Source organism: Syngnathus typhle, linkage group LG3, assembly GCF_033458585.1.
Source record: "Syngnathus typhle isolate RoL2023-S1 ecotype Sweden linkage group LG3, RoL_Styp_1.0, whole genome shotgun sequence".
In the NCBI taxonomy this organism is placed as follows: domain Eukaryota; kingdom Metazoa; phylum Chordata; class Actinopteri; order Syngnathiformes; family Syngnathidae; genus Syngnathus; species Syngnathus typhle.
The window spans coordinates 9936992-9957490 of record NC_083740.1 but is presented as its reverse complement, the minus strand read 5'-3'; the positions used below and the strand labels follow the sequence as shown (position 1 = coordinate 9957490).

General features: G+C 43.1%; 1 protein-coding gene across 2 annotated transcripts; it reads right to left on the bottom strand.

Moving 5' to 3' along the window:
* Positions 1–486: 486 nt before the first annotated feature.
* rnf38 (ring finger protein 38) lies at positions 487–19606 on the bottom strand. Of its 2 annotated transcripts, none has more exons than XM_061273585.1 (13): positions 19478–19606; positions 18058–18706; positions 10036–10094; positions 5901–6103; positions 4672–5044; positions 4425–4589; positions 4104–4274; positions 3833–4012; positions 3628–3737; positions 3463–3547; positions 3226–3347; positions 2996–3095; positions 487–2764 (listed from the first exon to the last, which is right to left on the bottom strand). In XM_061273585.1, exons 2-13 carry the CDS (start codon positions 18644–18646, stop codon positions 2702–2704), a joined length of 2220 nt encoding a protein of 739 aa, XP_061129569.1. In that variant the 5' UTR covers positions 18647–18706; positions 19478–19606; the 3' UTR covers positions 487–2701. The 2 variants fall into 2 exon arrangements, with proteins under 2 accessions (XP_061129569.1, XP_061129568.1); XM_061273584.1 differs by lacking the exon at positions 19478–19606 and adding an exon at positions 18797–19456.
* Between the last annotated feature and the right edge of the window lie 893 nt (positions 19607–20499).

The window sequence follows — 20499 nt, the reverse complement described above, 5'->3', positions numbered from 1 at the left end:
CAAGTTAATATCTTATCAAAATAACGTGATTTTAAATTAGATATACGATTATTACAACGAACATTTACATCGTAGCCAAGGCCTAATTATTATCACACAAAATCATCAAATAATCATATATCAACAAAAAATGATAGGTTCAATGCTTTCAATGTCAATGATAGCAGTATCTTCAATAATTGTTCGAGTGATTGTAAATAAAATATTTCAAAATATAATTTATTGCAAATGAGAAACATTTTGATAAAGATTTTAGGGAGGGTGATTTGCTTTCACGGGCGACATAAAATGATGCAACGGGCCGGATCTGGCCCCGGGCCTTGAGTTTGACATCTATGGTATAAATTTTATTTAACATTGATCGTGAATGGTTTTTAATGGGTCGCCAGCGCTCTCTAACGACCGTATTTATCCGGTTCCTTTTGGCACTTCCTCCAAGAGGTACACAACTACAGTCAAAAAGGATGAAAGCTAAGACAGAAGAAATTAAGAGAAGAATGTTAAACATTTATTATTGAATCAGCTTTTGCAATACAAAAGGGTAAGGAATTAAGGAAGTAATTGCACTACTTTATAAAGTATAACTAGTAATAACTCTCATACAAAATGTACAAACGTTTGTTAAAAATTTCATCAACATTACAGGCCTTCAAATGATTTTGGTTACAGGTATAATACATATTTTAACTACTATGACACCATGTAAATGATAGTGTGTCATAGTGAAATAAAGAACTTGCATGGGAAAAACTTGGCAAAATGCAATAGCTCATGGTTTTAATATTGTCTGGAAAGCCATAAATAGTGGGACTGAGGTAACTAGTGTACCCAAGCCACAGAAAACAATACAACACAATTCAAAGACACAATGAATACATCCAGTCCCCTTTGACCCCCCAAAAAAATATTTTCTATGGATATGACAAACGATGAGGACAAAAAAAAATAACATAAAAGTACAGTTTGGGAAGCCAAAATTAAGTTTTAATATATCAGTGTGATGACGTGTCTGCAGCAAATTGTACATTCTCTGTAAAACACATGTTTGGTTGTCATACTGAGTCAATTCCCAATTCTGATAGTTAATTACACCACAAAAGCTTTCCCGTGTCTAAGATTTATTTGCTTTACACTGTGGCATTAGGACATAAACCTTACAGAGAGCAGCTCTGGTGTGTTGGGAGTTAGGGAGATTGTAATGTGGCACACTTACTGGGGAACAGAGACAAAACAAGCAAGCTTACATAGCATAAAGTATATTATTTGCTGTTCCAAAACTCGGTCTCTCGAAGGTCAACTCACAGTGTAAAATATATTTTTTCCATCCCATACAGGCTGATCTCACACAGAGGAATGCTAAAATACACATACAGAAATGAAAATTAAACGATTGTAATAACCAATTGCAATAAACCAAGGACAGTCTGTGCCATTCAGTGGTGGGTGCGTCACTCCGCGAGTCAGCATGCCATCGTTATTTCAGGCCGACGACCCACATGGGCCAAGTCGGTCCCTCGTTGGCAAAAGTCAATCGGCGCCGAGAACGTACTTACTCAGGCGCCGCGCAAGCAGACATAGCCAAATACAGGGATGAGAATAGCAAATGTGGAAAAAGACTGAAAAGTAGCCAGGGGTCTGGGGGGGCGATGATATATATATATATATACACACACACATACACGCGCACACACACACACACACTTTACGAATATGTTCCGTCAGGCACGTGGTTACGGACTGTCTCGAGCCATGCCCAACTGAAGCAGTTCTTGATCCCGTTTGGCTTGTTTATTTCCCTGGCACGATCCTCATGCTGGCGAATTTTTTTAATGAGTAGGCCCCAGAGCTATCTAACTAAATAGCTTGTCTACAAGGGATGAAAACCCAATTGCAAATTTACATTGTGGCGGTGTAAAAACACTTAGTTCGCCGCGTGACTTAACAAGTGGAAATGACGTGACAAAAGTAGCGCCAAATTGCTGCCGAAAATAAGGCGGATGTTGTTGCATCACTGCTGCCAGTGAGTTAGGTTTACAGAGGCAAGTACTCACAGCTTAACTAATTTTGCCAAAAGATGCCGTTGCGGGGTTAGGGTGAATGCTCGCGAGTCGCCGAGGCTAAAAAAACACGGAAATCCGCGGATCCGTGGAAAATTCTCATCCCTGCAAATAAAGAAAAAATAAAAACAATAGACACACACAGAGTGTGGTGATGATCGAAATACAAACAATATGGGAGAGTGTCATTGCGTTCTGTGGGACTGAAAGGCTGGCTGTCACTTATGCCTCTGACAGATTGGCCTGGTCTGATATAATAATGGCATGGCGATTGACGGATTGACGCGCCCGCCACTGGTGCTGTTTAAGGTGAATTCCTTTTTTTTCCCCCACCAGAACAGAAAGAACAAAATCTTTGGACTGCAATTCTTCCTGCAAAGTCTGTTACTACAAGTACTGTATACAGACACTTCAGTTTTCTATGAATACAATGTGTATGTGCGGTGCGCGTTTCAAAGGCCATTTTGAGTGAAGACAGCACAGAAGGCAGAGCAGGTTGAGGGGCTTATCCCTAATTTGAAGCACTATGCAGAAAAGTGTCATAGTCCTTTTGGATGTGCGGTGAAGGAATCCTGGTCTATGTGCATGATGGCCGGAGAAAAGTTCAACATTTGCCTGGTGTATCCAAAGAGAAATCGGGAGGGTCACTCAGAGTCCCGCTGGACCTCGGACGCATCAGCCCGACAGATAGGACACGTTCGATTGGCCTGGACATAACATAATCAAGAGATGAGGGTCATGTATTATACTGCATCTGGTCAGAGCACAGATGAGAAATGCGCTGCTCCTAAATCAATTTCATCGAAAGCAAATACCTAACTAGTGCACGAATATTAGCTCAGCTGCAAATAAATCCCAGCATGTTCATCATCATCAAAAGTATTCGTATTATTAGTCATTGTCTATTATTTTGAGTTGTTTTTTTAAAACCTACTCACCTTAAGCCACTTGTCTACACACTTGGCATGGAACTCATGATTGCAGGGCAGAACCCTCAAGAGCTGGCGGGACTCAAAGTCACACATGCAGACCACACACCTGGGAGATTAATTGAATCATTTTTAACATGTAATTCCAAAAAAGTAATCATAAGGAAAAAGAACAGACATTGTCCCAAACCCAAAGTAGTAAAATATTTCCACCCTACACTACTTTTTTAGAAACTCACAGTGTTTGCTCAGACTGGTGGTTATTGGGGTTGAACCTGTACGATGGGAGCTGTTCTATATCAGCCTTAGTGAGGCCACGGGGCTTGGCCTCTCCAAGTCGCTCTGCAAGATTCAGCAAGGCCTAGAAGTTTCGTATACAACAAGAGGGCACATTGCTTAGAAAGCGAACTGTAACAGTTGCATGTTTAGCCGCACAGACATGCTGGCAACACCAAGATCATGAATAGTCAAAGTACCTCATAGTTCTCCACCTCTCCATCATCAACATCAAGCTCAAGACTAATGGCTGGAGCTACATTTGGTGGGACTGGGAGCATGGACCTGGTTAAAAGAGGAAATGGTTTCCCTGACGTCTTCTTCTGCATGGATCCAATAAAAACGATGAGGTTAAAAACACTTACAGGAAGTAAGGCAGGAAGCTCGGGTGGTAGCTTGAAGGAGGCACAGCCTGCTGGGAACGAGCTGGGTAGCGCCGGCTGGTGAATCGCCGTGGCATAAAGTGTGGATAGGGCTGTCGGAGATCAGAGCCATATATTGAATTGTCACAAATTAAACCCTAATTCTATTTTTAATCCTAACATAAAAGTCCTAAATCCATGCACTCACCACAGTGAAGAGCTCTTGGGAAAGGGGGTCATGGTGTGAAAGAAACTGGAGTGGTGTGGAGGGCGGAAGGGTGGAGGGAGGCTGGTGATGATGGTGATGGTGATGGCCATAGCCAAAGCCACCACCCACTGAGAGTTGCTCTCCAAGAAGTTCAACCTCATTTTCAATCCTCTGTAAGGGCTGTGAAAAAGCATTCAATTGATCTTAACAAAGCAATGGAACACAATGACACAAATAATAAAGTCAAGAACAAGCAAGGTAGATTTATTACCGATCGTGGCTGTTGTGTCTGGAAGGGCAAGAACTGACTGTGCGCGTGGAGGTGCGGTGGGTGATGAGCAAGATGAGGCGGAGGGGATAGAAGAAACTGAGGGTCGCTGGACAGCAGAGAGGGGAAGGCATAGGGCACTGGCAAATGTTGCATTGAACAAGCCTGTAGCATCTGAAAAAGGAAAAAAAAACGTGGTCAGTGTGTGATCCTGAAATACCGCATCCTGCCACAAGGAGGCAATGTCAAACAAGAAAAACGATCTCTCATTTGCAGCTCGCAAAGCTCCTAAAGAAACGGGCCACCCACAGACTGCGTTCTCACCGGGTGGTAGTGTTGTCCAGTGCTGAATACCACACTGCAGGCAGGAACTTGTTGTTGCGAAGAGCAGCTGGGGGGAAGGTGCTGACCGTTACACAGCGGTGCTGTGAGGCCGTGAGGTGCGACAGGGGTCATGGTGTAAGAGACTGGTACGCTGCCCTGCTGAAGCTGGAAAGAAGCAATAGAACAGTTAAAACACACTCGCAATGGCCCGGGGGGACAGACACAAACAAGCGGATCTAAAGCATACCTGTTCATGCAAGTCCAGGACCATGGCCCCTTGCTGTGACGTTACGTGATGCTGCTGCTGCTGTTGCTGCTGATGGTGATGATGGTGGTGGTGGTGGTGATGCGCAGCTGGGTGCAGTAGTCGGGGGGACAAGGTGGGAGGATGGAATGCTCGGGGATCCTCTGAACCCCCACTTCCATGTGGAGGGGGGTGACTGTAGGTGTGCGCTGGGTACGTTTGGTGCGTCGAGGAATGTGGGTTGCGTTGGAAATTCTCATCCTGGAGCTCTGATGGCAACTGGTGGGGACCGGGACCTTGTGTCGAGGGGTGGTGATGGGGAGGCAAGTGGCGAGTCGGTCTGAGGAGGCGGCCACGCTGCCGCCTGACAGGGGGGCTGGGAGGGGGATCAATTGATTACATTTAGGGATCATGCAACAAATGGCAACATGGTGGTTCTGGACCTCAAGCTTTCAGGGGCTACGTTGACATAGACAAAGGTTCTTCAATTCGATCAAAGTTGGGGACAATATTATGATCAGATGCACTAAATATAATGATTCGATTAGGACGCAGCGTTTATGAATCACACTTTTCATCGGACCACTTCGACATTCGCAGATTGACCAAATATGCCGGAAATAGTAGTAGTAGAAGAGGCCGGAGCCAATTCCGTGTCGACAAAATATCACTCACTACATTGTCCTAGCAAACAATTCTTTAAGGATGCTAGACATACAAAGAAATGAATTTGTTGCGGAAATCATATGACTGACATTTGCCAAGGTGCATTTTGTAACTTAAGGCAATATTTTTGCTATAATCATGAGGTTATATAAAAAGTCTCTGAACTAATTTGCTACGATCGTCTGAGCAATATAGAGCCCTTAATTATGAACCGTGGGAAGATCCAAAGAAACTTCCTGGAACAATATTGATGAGCTCACTTTTCTTTTTACCACTCCTTTACAGGCATTATTCTTTATTCTTCCTGTATGAGAAACACTTCCTTGTTCATTGTGATATGAAAAAAGATGTGTAATTGCTTATTTCTTTGTTTGCCATTGTAAAATGGGGGGGGGGGGGTTCACTGATGTAATGTTTGTTTTGTGCACGACTAAAGTTTAAATTTTAAAGTTTGAATTTGAAAGAATCACGAGGGCTCGTTGAATGCCCATATGAAACTTGCAGGGTTCAACTTTGTAACGAACCGATTTTAGATGAAGAAATCAGCGGTCTTCAAAACTGCTTACCTGCGTCTGTGGCGAGCCGGTGTGAGGGATCTTTCTTGGTGGTAGTGTGCGTGGGGGTGAGACGGTCTCCTACTTGGAGGTCCCAGCTCCCAAGGGCGAATGGGGGGAGACGGGGTGGATGGCGGTGGTGCGGAAGAAGTTAGCTGTTCCAAGACAGCATGACTAGACAGCCTCTGGCGCTTTGGACTGGGGCTTTCCTCACTCTGTGGTGGGAGGGGTGGAAAAGTAGAGTGAGAAAGGAAGAGGAGGGTGGGAGAAATGGGGCTGTGGTTAGTGACCCATGGCGCTCCAATCAAATCAATTTCACTGTGCTCTTCCATCCTTCTGGCCAACAATCCATACAACTGCTCGGACACTAAGCGCCTTTGTGACTCATGGCATTTCCTGTATGTGTACACCTCTGCTGGTGTGTGAGAGTGGGAGCGCATTGCACCACCAGTGCTCACAGTCGCTTCCTCTCGCAGTGAGGAAATGAGCAAAAAGGCAAGACGCCCTCTCACGGGCCCATAAGGGGGTCATTCATCCACACCCTCAACTGACTGGCTCAACTTTCTCACAGCATCAACCAAAAGATTGCGACACAAAACCGACACAAGCACATACCTACAGTAGTCATCCAGGTTTTGGATCAAGTGTAAATTCTCAGTAGGTGGTGCTGTCAAGTCATTTGTGAGTCACATCACTTACTGTAAGGCAATGACTCTCACTCAGCTCATAAGCGCGTGTGTCAGCACCCAGTCATCTTCCAGTCCATGTGCTAGACCGCATGGAGTAGAATCATTTCACTCTTTGCCACAGTGTTGTTCTACCATTCAGAATTTGGGGGCTTGAGAATAGGAAAATATTAACTCGAATGTCACGCGACCGATTAAGTTGAGAATAGCATCACGTAGCTTCTTTAGGAATTGTAGTTATATTTATTTACACTTATGTGCCAGTTTCGAATACAAATGAGTGGCAACTCAACATCATTCGCCGTTTAAAACGAATTAGAACAGCATCTGAAACCAGATTATACTCAATTGAGTATTTCAACTCAACCTTGAGTGCATCAGGGTTTGACCACCTAGAGTAGCAGGAAAAATTCGGGCCAGCAACTTTAACGAAACCTATTCCCCCCCTTGCTCCTTGCCCCTCGTTACTTTCTTCATGTGAAGGACACATTGGTAACGTCTGATAAAATTTTTTTTTTTAAAATGACTCAGCGGCTGTGACTTTTAACATGTGCACACACACACACAGACACACACACAACTCAGCAACCTTGAGCGCAGTGCAATAGCTAAAAGGAAACAGCTGGAAAGCAGGCTGCAGAGAGAAACACACATAAAACACACACACAATGTTATGGAAACGCCTCCAGACATACACAGGCACATATGGAGAGCCGCCACTGTTTGTGTTCTACAGCCTATAAAGAACAATACCTACTGTAGCTGCTTGAGGCCCACTGTGCTGTTGTAACAAGCCTGAATTTTCACTCAAGACTCAAAGACACCACATCGTAGTCAGCCAAAAGTTGTGCTGTGTGCGGCAACTTGAAATGAATGAATGAATGAATGAATGGATGGCTGGATGAATGGATGAATGCAGCCTTTCGGTAATTTATGTAACTAAAATAACTTCATAAACTTATCAGAATGTTCTTAGCACAATACCACTGGTTCAATCAATCAATCAATCAGATGAGACCTTTGAAATACAAAACATGACATGTAGTCTTTCACCACATTATGATGTTGGCCTACATACATTAGACAGTCTTTACAACTACAATCCATCGCCCAAAATAACCAACAAGAATGCATTCGTCAACAACAGCCCAAACGTTTTATGACAGCAGGTGAAAGTCAGAAAGGGTTTTCTTTTGTTTTGTTTTTAAGCACAGTGTGTAGCATTGGAGCGGAGGCCCTGACAGTTGTCGATGCTACTTTTTGTGCGTGTGTGTGTGCGCGTGCGTATGTGTGTGTGTGTGTGGTGGGTAGCATCATATCTCGGGCAGCATCTTCAATGGTGCAGGGAAAAGAAGTTTTTTAGGTAATAGTTTTAGTGCACTGTTTACATTTCCTTTTTTTTTGGAAATCATTTTCATGCAATACAGCAGTGGCCTAAATTTGGACCCAACAAGTCATGTGCTACTTATACTTCATGTCTTATGAGCAACTGAGTGTTTGTCATTGTTTTATCAGATTACGTTTTGTGGTGTACATATGTAGCATTCGTGTGAGAAAAAGAACAAACAAACAAAATGCTTTAAATGCTACCAAACATGTATTGTACAATATTATTTAATTTATCGTACTTCTTCGAGGCAGGCACCTGCATTCCACCCCCACACTGGAATCACCTTCCTGTGCCTCTTTTACCACCCCCCTCTCTTCTGACCCCCACACTCTGCATCCTCCATTCTAAGCTCACCCAAAACCCTTGGGACAACCACTATGCCCATTTTCATATTCGAGCAAGCCTCTTCCATCCCGAGGATGACATGCGCCCCTCCTTCCACAGATGCTACCAAACCCTCCTCGACCACCCCCATCCCTCGCACCAGCACTCTAACACCAGATAAGCTTAATTCCTCTATAGTCTCCCCTTATCCTTGCGCTTTCCCCTTTTGCAACGCATGCCTCTCCTATCCAAGACCCGGCCTGAAATTTGAGGGAACATGACAAGAGTTTTTTTTAGATACCATGGCGGTGTGTCACTCTCACACACAAACGCACGCGCGATCGCACGCACACACGCGCACACACACGTATTGCCCATTAGTACGAAACTTTGATGGGCTCGCCTACCAACGTTATGGGGAGTGAGGTCTTGTCAAACAAAGAGAGAATGTGTGTGTTTGTGAGTCCTCCAGCAATATGGCTTTACAGGGACTTATGTTGGACCAGAATGCTCTCTCAGAACACACACCTCTCGTCGAGACATGTTTCTAAACCTAAAAATGCCACGGTCTACGTAAAGGGGGTGGGGGGCGGGGGGGGACAAGTCTGCTGACAGAAGATGAACACAGGCAGTCCCTTCCAGCACAGCTTAGAAACACTGTGATCTGCAATGGGGGTGATAATACAGCACATTCTGCAATGTGAGGACCACAAACACACTCCCTTGTTGCTTTTTTTCGCTCTGTGCACATTTAGATGAGAGCAAACATGAGGCAGCAAAGATATCCCGAAGCCTAAGAACAGACACACCCTGCCATGCTCTGCTTGGCTATGTCCACACTTGCATACATGGACTAACTGCAGCAGGCAGCTGTTCAGACCTCGCTGTCAATGCCGGCATCCAAATTAGATGGAGGGTTGAGACACACCTTAGAAAAAGAACAAGGACCAAGTTGAAGTTTGTCAGTCTAAAATTGTGGGTGCGGAGCAAACGGAGAGCAAAGGAGGTTATTTGCTTGCACAGAATCATTATTTGCATGCATGCTTCCACAAACACCTATTCCTCCCTCCCCCACTTATTCTATTTCTATTAACGAGATTTGAAAGCTCATTTTGTTTCATCTGCCACTGTTTCTCTTTTCCTTCCCCTCTCTCACTCCAAGCAAGCCCCACAGCTGGAAGTGAAATCATTAGCAAAGCCCCCTCCCTGCTTTTGGCCTCATGCGACCACCCTCCCTCCCCTCCATGCAAGCTCTTTGCAACACCTTCCTCAGCATCCTACCCCCCTCTTCTCTCCTCCACTGCTTTGCAACCAATTGGCCTGCTTTAATTACGCACATTTGACTATTTTTACCATGTTGCTGTATTTCTTTTTTTTTTTATGAAATGCAATCAATAGCCCTTGAAATGTAAATAAATCTGACCATGTGCTTACAGAGCAACACGAGTCAAACGAAGGAAAAGACATTCAATGTGTGACTTATAAAGCATAGAATTGCTATACATTTACAGCCATCTAGCAAAAGGTGGATACTTGTTTTCTTTGCCTTTTTAAAAGTTTCATACTTAAAGATGGCCTCTGGCGATCCTAGACAGAGAATGTTGTAATATGCATGCTGCCTTTTCAAAAAAGCATTCACTTTGATACCAAAAGTTGATTTCCAAAAGTTGTAGTTGGCAACGGCCTGCCAAAACAGCATTGTTGATCAACTTTCAGTAAGAAATATAAAATGAAAAAAGCAGCTTACCTTGTCCCTCTCCCTGTATGCATGCTCTTGGTGGCAATGGTAAGGCACATCTGAGGCTCCTATAAAAAGTGAAAAGAAGAATTCAACACAGTGGGAACAAAACCTGCATCTGTAACAACATCCGTAACAAAATTAATTTCACACATTCATGTGGAATGCCATATATATGCCAAAAAGAATCAATAAATAGGACCAGTCATGATTCAGAAGATCAAAAATAAAATCTCAACATGATGACGCCATTACAGGAAATTCATTCTCTTGTTTATCTTCAGCTACAATTGAACATTTAATCCTTCTGTTATTTCTGTTGACTCTTACGTCACAGGAAAAAAAAAACTGTTGTTTGCGCAAATTGAACCTTTGTGTCACACAAAAGTGACCAAAACACATATGGTACAGTCTTGTCTCGGATCAGCACACACACACATGCATGCAAAATCAACAAAGTAATCCCGGCTTAGCGAAGCTTTCTGATGATACCGCCAGTTGCATCATGGCTAAGACTTTTACTCGTTTGTTTTTCCCCCCCTACAATCCTTTCATCTTTTTATTGTCTTATCTATTTATTCAGTCTGGCTTTTGTTTTGCCTTTGTCATGAACGCGTGTTTAGCTGGGGACGTTCTCACCACAGATGGTGGCATTAGAATACAGTCCAAGGGTAAGCACTCCCAAGGGTGCACCACACAAAGCTACAGTTACTATAAGAACATTAAACTAAAAAGGAAAAACATACCCAAAATGTATTTTAAAAGATTTTTTTTTTCCACCTAATGGCAGTTTGTTTCCAGAACTCTTTCGGCTCTAGTGCTCCCCTTTGAAGAAAATCCATGATTGACAACAAAGGGGTAGGCGGACTCACGTTTGAACCACTAAATTCCTCACTCCTTAAGCGAGCCTTTCCGCTCACTCCCCAGAGCAAAAATGCTAAATGAACGGAAAAGGTTGAGGTAAGTAAAGCTACCATTAACGTGGAGAAAACCAGTGTGTTTTCATTTCGATGACCCGGGCCAGCGGACTGGTGAAGTATTCATGGGATTCAGTGACTGCATGTGCAGAACACTCATTCACCACTCACAATAGGCAAAAAGCCCTGCTGGCTTCCTGAATAGGCGCTCACTTGCACATTGTCGGAGTCCGGTAAATTGAGTCAGAGCCCAGTCATTCAGTCACAGTCACCCTCGGGAGCACAGAAGTTAGAGAACAGGTTTGGACCGTCTAGATGACATCATGTCCTCTGTTGGATGAACCCAGACTGCATCTAGCAAACACACTTGAGTTTCTCTGCTGAGGGGAGCTTAGAAGAGTAGGGGAAAAGAAGGAATGAATCAAATGACATTTTAAATCACACATGAAATGTTCCATGTGCATCGTCTGCGGTCTTGAGCTCCTTTTACGCTGCAACCTTATGTCTACATTATTCTCAAGCAGGAGCTCAAGGAGAGCAACAAATAGCAATGTGTTCCAATTCAGAAAAACAGATTCAGTTCTGCCAGCTCCCGGCACAAATTCACTTTGGCTCGTGTTGAGCCTCACTGGCGAGAGAACTTGTTGAGCTTTCTACCAAGTGACTGGTGCGATTTACAGCTGAAAAAATAAGCAATATTTTCAAAAAGATCACCCAATCACTTCTCTGAAGGTACGACCTACTTACTGCATGTTACAAGTGTGAATCTCGTGAGCATCATGTGGAGGGAGGGAGAGAGGCAGAGGACAAAGTTGAAAATGCAGTGAGAGTGACAAAGGTGGAGAAAAAGTCAGAAGAGGGAGAGATAGAGTTGAGGGAGTTCAAAAAAACAGAGGATGGAGCGAGGTGAGAGAAGAGAGCAGGGGCACTGGATGGGGGTTGTGGCTTCCCCTCTTGACTGCTATTGATTTTCTGTATGCCTCTGAGTGCATCAGCTATTTCCATCCATTTCCTTCACCTCTCCTCCCTTTTTCATCCCACTCTGTTCTTCCCTTAGACACCCCCATCACTTCATCACCCTCCCCTTTCTTCCCCTATCTGCCATCCTGACTCTCTCTCTCTCCGTGTGCCATGCACCCCTACTGCTTCATTTCACAGCATCCACTATCTCTGCTTTGCACTAACACGTCATCTGTGTCCACCTTTTTTCAGCATCTAACGGGCGCCACTTTCTTTCAGGTCAATGACAAGCAGCAGAAATTTGGTGGTCAAATGCACTCAATATCCATCCACATCCTTCGATACACATGCGCAACTAAACGAACGAGTTGTATCACAATGTTTCTTGTACAAAGACAACTAGAGCACAGACCTCAGCCAAGCTAAGATTCGGAGAAAGGCTGAAATCAAGATTTGGACCATTTGAAGTCAAACAACGGCACTAAATAATTCATTGAGAGGAAGGAATATTCTACAATCATCACCTTCATCGGTTGTCACTTGATTGTGAAGCAGTAGCTCATAATTGTCTCGCAAACACTGCTGCACACCTTAATCATAAATTGGACAGAAAGTTCCATTTACATATCTAATTAATGAAATGTAAAGAGGACATTTTGAGCGAGCACGTGACAAGCGCAAGTCAATACCGACACACATCACCCTACCTCGTGAACACACGTCAAGGCAAACTTCACACCTTGGCGCGAAGAAGAAACAAGTTGTCACACAACGATAGGTGGCTAAGTAACATCTGCCCAGGCTTTACCTGCCCGTGAATCTCACCTTCTGCCGCTCCCCTCTTCCAGTGCTCACTCTTTGTTTCACTAACCCCACCGATTTCTTACATCTCCAATTCATGAGAATTATTCATAAAAAATAAACTAAAGCCTTTCCGTTTGTTTACTCTTGGGTAAAGGGCGTTACGCTGTCAAATGTCTCCACCAAACCCATTTCCTGGATGAAGCAGCGACAGCTGGGGCTTGTGGCTTATAACATATGAAAAAATGTCACCTAAGTGATCTACTACATTTACTACCCGTCGGTCTACGTCGTAAATCACGGTGTCAACTAAATTCCATTAGTTGATCTTAACTTTATTCGACTGCCGTGTCTGTTTGGTATGTCATCCATCGGCTTTCTCTTGCTTCACCTTCCATCCGCTTATTGACTAACGTGCACAGACAGGACAGTTTCTGCTGTTATGCAATTTCCTATGCAAGTACGTTTCTGTCAGCGCTTATCAGCTTAAGCCGACCACGCAACAGGCAAACTGTGGATGCACGCAAACACACACCTAGCACAGGCATACCGAGAAGACACACCCATAAGAAAGTCTATGATTTCCTCTTGCAGTGAACATAACTCTTAATTGATTCTGCACAAAGCAAGGAAAGATATTTAATACATTTTTCCACATTTTGTAAGTGAATTGGGCTGTGTAGCCCCGAAAAAGCACCTCATTTCTTTTTTACCATTTTTAAGAAAATGTTGGCACATAGTCAGGAGGCATCTGCTAGTTGAAGATGAAGGGAAATACGATGGTTGAGCATGCCAATTATTCAAAATACCCATCTAACAGTGCTATTTTCCCAAACCATATCAGAGTCCATACGTTTGACCCGGGGCTAATTTGAGGTCTCGTATCTTCCCCCGTGATGCTCTCATCAGAGTGCTTTGCTTTTTTATTTGGAGTGATGACGGGAACTCAGACTTCTTGGTCAACCCAAGCTAAAGAGGTTTACTTTTCCAAACCAGAGGGGGTTGCCTGGGCGACAAGACAAAGGAAATAACAAAACAGAGTAGTACATGTTTCCGCTTCTGTAGCAGACAGAAGGATGGAGAGGACAGGCAGCGAGTGGTGGAATAAAGGTAGAGAGTGGCACAAGGGCCTATCCCTATGCTGCTCCGGGCAGTCCATTAAAATGATCTTTCCATTAGACAAATGTGCACGAGAAGGCCAGCAAAAATAGACCAGAGGGGCACAGAAAGGGTTGCTTGATCCAAAGGCAACCAAGAGATGAACGTGAAAGTGAAAAGACATGCTGGGCCAGAATAAGACCAGATGACCAATTAGGGGGGAAAAAAATCGGTTCTTATACCGTAGGACCAATCCAACAGCCTCCCGCACTTTGTCTCAGCTTTCTAGCAAATAACCACAGCATACAAGTGTTGATTAGGACACAGGGTTGGTTGTATTCCAACATTATTTCTGACTGTCATTAAAATACATCAGTGAGTAATTGAGACAAGATCATTATGTAAGTATTCGGACTTTTGGATATTTTTCTTTGCTGGTTATCCATGAGGTGTTTCTAATGTAAAATGGGTAACCTTGACTCAACACTGGTCTAAATATTATTGTCCGAAATAAAAACAATGCAATTTCAAGCGAGCCGTCTTTCCATCTTCAGGAGCTATAAACACCTAAGCACTCTAGCGTCAGACACACTTGGCTCTTCGGTTTTGTGTGATCAAGTAACAAGAGGGTCTCACGATAGGAAGTGGTGACAGCTCAAGAGTGTTGATGGCCAAAACTGTTGGGAAGAGAAGAGGGCTCCTATTCACACACACAATAAAAGGTGTGTGGATACAAGAAAACCCAATCTATCAAATAAATATTTCAATAATACCTTAAACTGGTTGCCAGTCAGTCGTAGGGCACAAACAGAGACAGACAACCAAACGGTGTCACTGAGGGGGAACTGAACACACATTCCTTGCACAGACGAATTAACAAATGAACTTAACTTTTAATATGACATAATATCAAAAATGATAAAGAAGCCATACTTCCACAATACAGTCAGGGAAATTTCAGCCAAAGAAATTTGAAATCACTGGAGAAGAGAGGGACAAACTGGAAGTACAGTGATAACACTAGGTTTCATGGCTCATGCAGGTGAATGGACTTGAAATGTCAACTTCCCTCTCAAGCCCGGTTCATTTTGGGAGTGGGGAGCGGCTGAAACAAAAAGAGACAGCCGGCCAGCTGCCACACTGCCATAAGAGAATGTTCAATACGCTAAAATGTCTTTTAACCAAAAAGAAACCGATGAATCTTTGATAAGAATTTGTATCATGAAAGAGATGTCTGCTTTGCAAGCCTTTGAATATTTGCCAATACCAGAATGCTAATGTCAAGCATTACAATGAACAGCGAAGAGGAATTTGTCTGTTGATTATTCTGCATAGTTTATCAGGCCTGTTTGAAGGATGATTCGTTTTATTTTGGCTTTGTTCACTTTAAGGTCCTCTTCCATCATAAGATATTTTTTGCCACCATTTTACGTATAATAAAAACTAGACTGTGACAAGTTTGACAACAGTCTTTGAAAAGCAAACGCAGGCAGAAATGAGGGGAACTAAATGTGGTGGTGTGGTGATGACGGTTTTGGCTCATTATTCAAGTACATGCACACTTTGTTGTTACTACATGCCCACTCAGCTCAGCAAAAATGGCTGAGGGCAAAAACACACAGCATCTAAAACTGCATCAGCTCCTCAATCTCACTACAGGAGTTGAAGAAGAAACTACATGAATTTATTTTCGGAGAGACTCCTAAGCATTTCGGATCCAGACTTTTGCACATTTCCTGGTGGCTGGCTATGTCAACATAAGCTTTCACATATGCTATAAATACATTTCCGGGTTTTAAGCCACCAAAACACACCCGCTGATCAGTTCACTCTGGCGTCTGAGGTTGCACAGTGTCTCCATGGAGTTATACCCATGTCTAAAATAAAACAATGAACGAATAAATGAATAAAACCGGAGACCGTGAGATGGTTCAGGCTGCTCAATCCCTCTCTGAAGCTCGTTGGGCAGCAGAGAGATTGCTGGGAATCACACCCACCCCCTCAAAAAAAAAAAAAAAAAAAGAGTTGCTTTTTCTTTTAGGTTGTTATATTAAGTTTCGTTGTGATGGGTGATCAATATAGTAAAGTGTATAATTAATTGATTTATTTGATAAATACACATTTTTGGTAACAATGTGCTATATAGAAAAAAGTACTTGGATTAGAACCTTTTCAGAATTCTTTTAAAGAATACTTTAATGTGTGTATTTATGACTCCTACATGACAGAATTAAATGGGATGTTGCCGTATAGGAGTCTTAAACTGGACGTGTGATTTATGCATATAGTAAAATGGACCCCACTACTCACAAGGGATAAAGACCAGGCTGGCTTCCGAATAGCCAAAATCTACATGGGCTACTGTATATCTGACGCCCACTAACATTCATTGATTTTCAACCCAAAACCTTTCACTAAAAAAAAACATTCAAAATGCACTTTGTAGAATCGCACAAAATGGAAAGCAGCAGGAGTATCGATTAGCAGACCCACACTTGTATTAGACAAGGAACTGAGAAACTTCTCAGTGCAGCAAAAGAAAGTTAATACAATGGTTACATCTCGACAGGGAGTGCCAAAATCTTTTAAGTGGTTGTCAAAAGTAATTTGTGCCGGCCTGTGAATGTATGAAATACGGGGCTTCAAAGTCTTATTTCACTGAGCCGATCAACATTATGGTTGCTGATGTAGCTCATCAGAGGCATGGTTTTATTTTACGCATACGTACACTAGTGTACAATTTGGCATCCATATGTAAGAAAAGGTAACTGGCCTAGAATGTACTTTACTTCAAATACAACAATCAAATATATTTCCTAATACATGCTTTTAAACTAAAGTAACCAGGCATTATCCAGAATCTGAGCGAAGAATGTTCCCTCTGTGTCGCTGAATGTGAATTTCTCTCGACACAGCATGTAGGCTACTCAAAATCTTACAGCAAGAAGTACACACTTACTAGGTTTTACATTGCAGCCAAGTCGTACAAATCTAATAAGTACAGTTTGAGTGACGCACAGCATGACCACCTAGGACAGCTGGGTGTTGATTGTGAAAAGCCACGAACAATCTCTTGAAAGCAATACGACATTAGATTTTATGATTTGGTCGTATTGACAAAAAGTGCATTAGTTGAGTATTTATCGTCTGATTATTTTGCTAATTAAAAGAAAGACAGGATGCTGAATTATACGCCACATAAATTTCGGTACAACAAATTGCAAGTACTAAAATGTTGTTTTTCACAAACTGTCCCGGTGGGATCAAAATGGATTAAATAAAAATCACATCTTTAAAGGGCTTGCTATTTAATTTTTCTGTGACTGCCTCCAAACGACTTTGCTTGAAGCAATGTAATGCAAGCACGTTCGCACAGGCTTTAGGCAACCAGAGTTTACATTGTACAGACTGCTGTAGTTCAATTGCCTTCTGTGTTGCTAACAGTAGGCACACTTCGACACTGCAGCACTGTTGCAAAACACAAATCCATGCTATTTCAATTCCATTACAGTATGCCATGTTAGTCTACAGATTGAATTTAAAAAAATAATAATAATAATCATGTTCCGTACTAAATTGATTCTTTCTTTCCATTTTGGCAGAAAAAAAAATCATTTTTTTTTATTTTTGACCTGTTAGAGCAAGTTTTTTTTCTCCACCCACATAAACTGAACTAGCCATCCATTTTCTATACAGCTTATCCTCATTATGATATGTATGACCTGAAGTCATTTCCACTTGAATGAAAGTGAGATGCGGGGGAACCCTAGACAAGTCGCCCAACTTGCATGCTGGCAGTGGGTGTTCAGTAACAAATGGTCATTCGCCTCGATGTGTCCTGGCGATTGACAGGGGACCAATCCAGGGTATACTCGTCTTTTGCCCAAAGTCAGTTGCGATGGGCTTCAGGTCCCTGCAACTAACTCAAAAAGATGATCGGAATACAAAATAAATGGACGCGTGTAGATCTATTGTTCTTGGTTACCACTAATGAACATGATATTTTTTTTTTTTTTCAAACTATACATGTAGTAAAAAAAAATATTCTGTACAATTCATGAACAATGAAATGCAGGTGCAATTGTATGGACGTAATAACAAAGATGTAAGTCCAGGTTTTTCACACTGATTTGCGATAACAGCTTGACACCCCTCCACAAAAGTAAATCCCGACTTAACAATATGGTAATGTTCCACAAACTATTTATCCTTGTATATATTCTATATAGTCATAAACACATACACAACAGTGTACCTTCAGTTGGGATGCGGAGAGCTCCAAGAACAGGGGGAAGCCTCTGGATGCCAGGGGAGGCGTTACTTCCCAGAGCTCGCTGCTGGATCTCTGCTTGGCTGCTGTGAGCCCCAAGGGGAGTGCAACCACCGGCACTGTGCTGCTGCTGCTGTTGTTGCTGCTGCTGCTGCTGCTGATGATGATTCTGCTGGTTCGTTCCTATCACTCCGCTGCCAGTAATCCCATTCCCACCATTATACTGCTGGTAATATCCAGACCGGGAACGCGATCGGGTCCTGGGGGGCTCCATTGGCATTCGGTGGCCGTGGAAGGGGTGGAAGAGAAACGAGGAGGACGCGGCTGGAGACTGCGGCGGAGAGCTGTCGGTGAATGCGGGCTGTAAGCTCCGACTGCCGCTGTGGCTGTAACTATACCCCCCGACGCCTCTGGCCCCCTCCGCGCCCCCGTACTCTGTTCGCTCCGCCGACTCTGCCGCCCCCGCCTCTTCAAATAAATCAGCCCCTTTAGGGACCGGTTCAGGGGTGGAAGGCAGCCGGGGGCACACTCTGGGCTCTTGAGTCGTCGGCTGGCCAGTGGCTGCGATTGGCATTTCCTTTTGGGGGATTTCCTCGGCTTCCTCTTTTCGACTGGTTTGCACTTAGATAGGATGCTTGTCGGAGTTGAGACACAGTTAAGAGAAAAAGAACCACAGTTAACATCACATTGCGACTGTCAAAAGACCATTTAATACTTTACCTACAGCTTTAGGATACGGTTGGTGTGATCAAGTAAAAAACGTCACTCACTCACTCTGTCTTAAATCGAAGTGGGTTAAAAGACGACTAAAACTATCATCCATCCTCCCGCATACGTGAAAATACTCACTGAACAACTTTTAAACATAAACATGTGATAGAGTGATGTGGCTCGCTAGCTCCCAAGCTGTGATCTTGCTGGGAGTTGGCTAACGTTAGGTGCGCTTAACACACTGCCTTCTAAATATATTCTATATAACATTCGCTTTCTCGTCCTAATTGATTCCCGAATTGACTTTATGACAAGTTTGATCACTTTAGCAACAAATTAAACTTGTTACGCGGGTCTACGTAGTGCCGTTCGCTAGCTTGAAAAGATATCGCAACCCCTCCTCCTACAGCGACCAACACGATGAAGAGAGGGGGGGGATCCAGTTGCTTGCCACCCACGCCTAAAATACCTTTAAACTGCGTGGTTATGAGCGAAAAGGAGGAAAAAAAGAGGAAAACTTTAGAGTTAGTCGAGCCAGCCACAATCGCTGGTCACATGTATTTGCTTAACATAGGTAAAGACATAAAAGAGGGCAATCAAAAAGTCGCCAGGCTGAAATTACGAAGAAATAACGAACGGTATTTATGGTCTGTTGTCTTTTCTGTCATCTTCCCGAGTTTTTCCGACTACCAACCTGCAACGTGATCTCGTGGACTTGTACTCCTGACTTCAATCTGTCGATATTACAGCGTGTGTGTATGTGTGTCTGAGCTCCGAGTGTTCGCTTGGTGTCAGCGTGAAATGTGACAGACCGTCAACGCTGGTCGGATTGTAACAGACCAGAGCAGTAGATTGCCGAGCCGTCCATTACTCACGCCAAATATCCGGATAAATGTTCTCAGATCGTGAAAAAACATAGACATACAACTCCAGTGGTTATAATAAGTTGTCATATTATCTCATATTCGAAATAACAAACGTATAAGATAAAATAAAAGAGCACATCTATCTACGTTCGATTAACAGTGTCTGTTAAATCAGAAGCTGGACGGCAAAGAGGCAGGCTAAAAGGGGCTTTAAATTATTTATTTACAAATACCAAGCCTACCGATTGCAGCTGTTTCATCCAGCGTTGGAAGTTTGTCGTAGATATTCGTTGTGTTCGAAAAAGTTTCATGCGATTTCCTATTGCTGGATGGCAACACAAAGATACTTAACAAGAAATACTTAAGATCGGATCACATGTTTAGTTTTTGCCACGTTTTACCATTCGGGTAAAATATGATTCTATATAGAGCTGAGTACGGAATCCGAGCGTAAGAAATACACTTTTTCCAGTCAAAATATTTCAGATCTATCTATGTCACAACTATGTATGTGACATGCAGTAGGGCCTAGATTCTAGGCTATATATACACACACAGTACGTTTGTGTGTGTAATTTTGTGTGTTTGCACTTAACCCATCCCACTAAGACCAGCCCAGTTTAACTCTCAACATTGTTCTCTTGGTTTTGCTCCGTAATTTCACACTCATCAGAGCCACTCCTAATACACACATCCACAGACATTCTCTCCTCATTACGCTCCCTTTTCCGACTTTGATGATATGCAAATAACCCTCCACCCTACCCTCCTCCTCTTGCTCCCTCCTTCATCCTCCATCCTCCCTCCTATTTCTCTGCCTCAAGCAACAACACACACACGCACATACGCA

Excerpts from the sequence above, each read along its gene's own strand:
- rnf38 (XM_061273585.1), bottom strand. The coding sequence starts at position 18,646 with ATGCCAATCGCAGCCACTGGCCAGCCGACGACTCAAGAGCCCAGAGTG. Across the intron at positions 5,045-5,900 it reads CCGGCTCGCCACAGACGCAG|CCCCCCTGTCAGGCGGCAGC; the intron begins GTAAGCAGTTTT and ends TCCCCCTCCCAG. Across the intron at positions 3,548-3,627 it reads AGCTTCCTGCCTTACTTCCT|GTCCATGCTCCCAGTCCCAC; the intron begins GTAAGTGTTTTT and ends TCTTTTAACCAG.